Source organism: Myotis davidii, unplaced genomic scaffold, assembly GCF_000327345.1.
Source record: "Myotis davidii unplaced genomic scaffold, ASM32734v1 scaffold149, whole genome shotgun sequence".
Lineage (NCBI taxonomy): Eukaryota > Metazoa > Chordata > Mammalia > Chiroptera > Vespertilionidae > Myotis > Myotis davidii.
The window spans coordinates 1,758,308-1,762,910 of record NW_006352194.1 but is presented as its reverse complement, the minus strand read 5'-3'; the positions used below and the strand labels follow the sequence as shown (position 1 = coordinate 1,762,910).

Sequence of the window (4,603 nt, the reverse complement as noted above, 5' to 3'; positions counted from 1 at the left end):
GGAGCGGGGCTGGGTGGGACAGGGTCTAGGGATTAGGAAAGTGACTGGGGGCGAGGCCAGAGTAGGAAAGCCGGAGAGAGGCGCCAGGTCCGGGAGGATGGGGACGGTGCCCTGAGGAAGGGCAGGGCCAAGGATTCCAGCGAGTGGCTCGGGACCGGGAAGGGCGAGATACCGGGAAAGGAACGGGTTCAGTAGGCGCGGTGGTCAGGAAAGCCGGGGGGTGAGGGGCTGGGAAAGAGGCGGGGTGGGGACTGGGGTCCGGTTCTGGGATGGGAGTCAAGGGCGACCAGAAAAATGAGGGGACACGGGAGAACGACGGGTGGAGAGGCCCCTAGGGAAGGAGAAAGGTCTAAATCAGAGGCTCAGGGGAGGCGGGGGAGGGCTTTGGAGGTAGCCGGGAAATGTAGGGGAAAGCAATCGAGGAGCGGTGGTGAGGCTTGAGGTGGGATCTCAGGTCTGAGGGGAGCCCCTACCAGAGCTGGGAAGTACAGGAGATAAGTGTGGGGACAAGAGATGGGTGGGCCAGGGGCCCTAGGGGAGAAAGAAATATGGGAGTGTCAAAGGGGGGGGGTGGGACTGGGCTGGAGGAAGGGGCAGAGATGGAGGGTGTGCCCGAGATAGAGCCAGGAGGAAGACTGAGGCCCTGGGTCCTGCCCCCTAACCCTCTGGCACACTAGATCTACAAGGCCGGTTGCTGAACTAGTGTGCCCCAGATCCTTTCCGCTTGCTGAAATCTAGGTCCCAGGCCTCAGCCCACACCTGCTGAGGCAGAATCTTTGAAGATTCTGGGAAATGGTGTTTGTCACAAGCACCCTGGGAGGATGAGTTTAGACCCGTATTTGGGAATCACTGGTCTGGATCACCCTCTGTTCCAAACACGCAAAGGTTCTCTGCTCAGCTCCCTGATTCTAGGGAGAGGACCCTTCCCACGTGGATGGAGAGCGAGCGCCCATAATACCTTCTAGCACCTCAATCCCAACATTTGGTAAATTCCTCCTGTAATCTACCCTAATCTCCCAGATATGCTAATTTGGCCTCTTTCCTGCTAAGAGAAACAGAAAGAGCAGGGGCTGGCCCATCCCAACCCTCCGTGGCCAGAAAGACAAACTGACCATATGGAAAGGCCGTGGAGAAGGCGACCCCAGGCCCATCCCAGAGCCTCCCCCTACCCCTCACACACACACACATACTGGTCAGCACAGGGCTCCGGTGGCAGCAGCTTATCTTCATCTTCTTTGTTAAACAGAGATGACATTGTCAGCCAACCTTTCACTCCGACCCCCTGAACCTGGGAGGGAGGGCCTGGGAGTCATTGAGGGGCCACAGCACCACCCACCCCAGGACTCCACAGCAGCCTCTTGCAGGCTCCCCAGGGCGGGTTGGAAGGAGGGAGAACTCACCCGGCGGGCCAGCTGTGACATGGGGTTGAAGGCCTCTGAGGTCGGTTCTGCTGTCTCAGACTCCACTAAAGCTGGGTTCTCCCTCTGAGACACAAGACCCCCCACGCAGCATGAGAGAGGCCCCAAAGGCATAGGAACTCCCTCCCCCACTGCTAGCCTGGTACACACAGACCAGGCACCCCAAATTCCACAGAAGTAAACATACACCTAGTCTTCTCACACCCTTCCCAGATGCATAAAAGTATTCCCCTAAGGCCATGGTCGGCAAACTATGGCTTGCGAGCCACATGCGGCTCTTTGGTCCCTTGAGTGTGGCTCTTCCACAAAATACCATGTGCGGGCGTGCATGTACAGTTCGATTGAAACTTTGTGGCCCATGCGCAGAAGTCAGTATTTTGTGGAAGAGCCACACTTAAGGGGCCAAAGAGTCGCATGTGGCTTGCGAGCCGCAGTTTGCAGATCACTGCTCTAAACAAAGCTACCAGTCACATACATTACCTGTATAGAAAAATTCCTCCACAAACACATATGTGCCCACCTACAGACACGTCCATATATACCCCAAAAACATGTGGACATGGGCATGCACACTGATGTAGACACACCTGTGCGGGAGCATGCCTCCACATGGCTATAGCTCTTCCCCTCTACGCGGCTATGTGCACTGTGAGGCACTTACACAAGGGCACATACACAATTATACCATTCACATTTGTGCACCTATACAACTGCAGACAGCTGCACCGAGGCCCACCCACAGCACACAAACCTTTCCACCCATCCCCAGACACCAAGATACAGATGTACACACAAACACACACAACACACAAACAGAACACCTGCCAAACCTGCACAGAGCTAGGCAGGCATAGACTTCTGCCCAAATGTACACACCTGAAAATACCTATACCTAGCTCACACCTGCACATACGCCTTCCCTGGGGATACCACACAGACACCAATCCTAACACTGACCCACAAATACTTCTACACATGCCCAGCCCTGTCTAGACATTCACTAATTCACATACACACATACCACAGACCGTGTTCCTGTCCCTCCACGTCTATTTGTGCAATTGCCACTTATCACAGCCGCTAGATGTAGGACTGTTGCAGAGCCTGTTCAGTTTTGTTTGTTTTTAACGTCAGGGTAAACATGGTCCAAGTGTGGCTCTGACCTGATGCTGTCAGTGACCCTCAGAATAAAAGTGTCACTGTTCCTACCTCCGGTACCAGGAGGCTCCACTTCTGTTCCGCTCTGCCCAGTAGTAAGCTGAGTGTACCTGTGTGGCCACTGCACACTGGACCTAGAAGGATCTTCTCCTGGTGGCAATCCTGGAGATCCATGGATATAGTGACCGCTCCCCCAAGGTCCCCCAAGTCTTTTCTTCTTGAACCTCCTGTCTTTCTGACCCTGTGCCAAGCCATTTTCATCCTTCAGTGGGCTGATGACTTCTGCACAAATGTACCCCACCCTCTCATTCTCTCTAGCCTGCCCCTTGCCCTTCTCTGTACCTTCCACTCCTGCTTCCCCTCTGCCCCTGCCCCACCCAGCAAGCATGGATGGTACTCACCTCCTCTGCCAGAACCTCCTCAGATTCCCCACTCAGGGTCTGTAGCACCTTGGATTTGTAGGTTTTCCAGAAGGCCTGGCTCATAGCTGCAGGGGAAACGGGCCTGGTGCCCAGGTGCAGGAGGCAGTGGCTCAGAGGGCATCCAGTGGGTCTGGCTTAGGAACTTGGTGAGACCGAGAGCCTGTCCCAGGGATCTGGTGACTTCATTAAAGATGCACCAGCCTCCCCAGCTGGCACAGTGCCCAGCAAGTGAACGGATCCAAAGGAGTCTAGGGTGGGGGTGGGACAGAGCAGGCTTCTGCCACCTCGGCCCCTTGCCGTGACCCACATTGGCCAAGAATAATAGCGACATCTCTCCCCACAGAGGCCTCCTTCCCAGGAGTACTTGAATTTGATCTCTTGGAATGGCTCCAGAAAAGTCATCTTCCTTTCACAAAGTCCATTTCCAAAGTCCTTGTCCCCCGGACCCACATTGGCACCCCGGTGACTATAGCCATAGCTGCTGCCCTCAGCAGGGCCCTGCCCTCTGTCCCCACTTAGCCTCTGTGAATTGGAGTGGGAAGGTCCCAAGTCCCCCAGTCAGTGCCCTGGGCTTACATTTCACTGCTTTGTCTGGGCTGGAAACTGACTCCTCTCCCCAGGGATGCACGTGCCTGCCTCCCTGTTTCCTGGCAACAGGTTCCAAAGAGCTGGAGCCCCTGAATTATTGCTGAGCTCCTCTGGTCGGCCTGGAAGGCACCAGGCCCAGGTGAGCGGGAAAGGGCTTCTCGGCCCTCTCCCTACTCTGAGCACACACACCTAGACTGTATCTCTCTGCCTTTGTTGCCAGCCCACGCAGGGCAGGCCGGGGCTCAGATATGGGAGGCCCTCCTGTGAGCACCTCTTCTTGTGGAAGGAGCTGATCGCTCTTAAGTCCGACACTGCCTGAGCACTGTGATCTCTGGGGAGGAACACCCCTTCCAGTCTCCCATGTGGATTTGACTGGAGGGCGGGGTGGGGGTGGGGGTAAGGAATGGACACCAGAGGGAATAACTGAGGAGCAGTGGGAGGGGCAAGGATTTGTCAGGGAATGGAGGTATCTCAGGAAGCCTTATGGGGACCGGAGTTCCAAACTTATTCAATTTATTCACATCACAGGTATTTTTCAGTGCCTCCCGGAGATATTTCAAACATGCCTATCTGCCCTAACCGGTTTGGCTCAGTGGATAGAGCCTCGGCCTGCGGACTGAAAGGTCCCAGGTTCGATTCCGGCCAAGGGCATGTACCTTGGTTGCGGGCACATCCCCGGTGCGGGAGTGTGTGCAGGAGGCAGCTGATCGATGTTTCTCTCTCATCGATATTTCTGACTCTCTGTCCCTCTCCTTTCCTCTCTGTGACAAATTAATAAAATATATTTTTAAAAACACACACACAAAAAAACATGCCCATCCTCCACCGCAGAGTCTAAGATGTGGGAACCAGGGAGGAGAGCCGGGGCCAAAGGATAGCGCCGAGAGGTGGTGCAGAGCCGGGTAGGCCGGGCAGCGGGACGCCCAGGAACCCCCAAGGGCATGCACCACCCCACCCCTCTCCAGCGGCACCCGCAGGCCTCCTGCGCCCTCTGGTTGGGACACTCCGTTGGGCTCT

The 4,603-nt window shown here is 55.7% G+C and overlaps 1 protein-coding gene across 1 annotated transcript; it reads right to left on the bottom strand.

Moving 5' to 3' along the window:
- Nucleotides 1–309: 309 nt before the first annotated feature.
- On the bottom strand, nt 310–3,909 carry LOC107181413. The gene is made up of 3 exons (XM_015557204.1): nt 2,978–3,909; nt 1,401–1,484; nt 310–1,288 (listed from the first exon to the last, which is right to left on the bottom strand). Exons 1-3 carry the CDS (start codon nt 3,059–3,061, stop codon nt 1,166–1,168), a joined length of 291 nt encoding a protein of 96 aa, XP_015412690.1. The 5' UTR covers nt 3,062–3,909; the 3' UTR covers nt 310–1,165.
- Nucleotides 3,910–4,603: the final 694 nt, after the last annotated feature.

What these genes read in the sequence shown, in the direction of transcription:
- LOC107181413 (XM_015557204.1), bottom strand. Translation starts at nt 3,061, where the DNA reads ATGAGCCAGGCCTTCTGGAAAACCTACAAATCCAAGGTGCTACAGACC. An exon ending in AGGAGGTTCTGGCAGAGGAG is followed by an intron (nt 1,485 to 2,977) that starts GTGAGTACCATC and finishes CTTGTGTCTCAG; the next exon opens with AGGGAGAACCCAGCTTTAGT. An exon ending in TGTCACAGCTGGCCCGCCGG is followed by an intron (nt 1,289 to 1,400) that starts GTGAGTTCTCCC and finishes CCTCCCTCCCAG; the next exon opens with GTTCAGGGGGTCGGAGTGAA.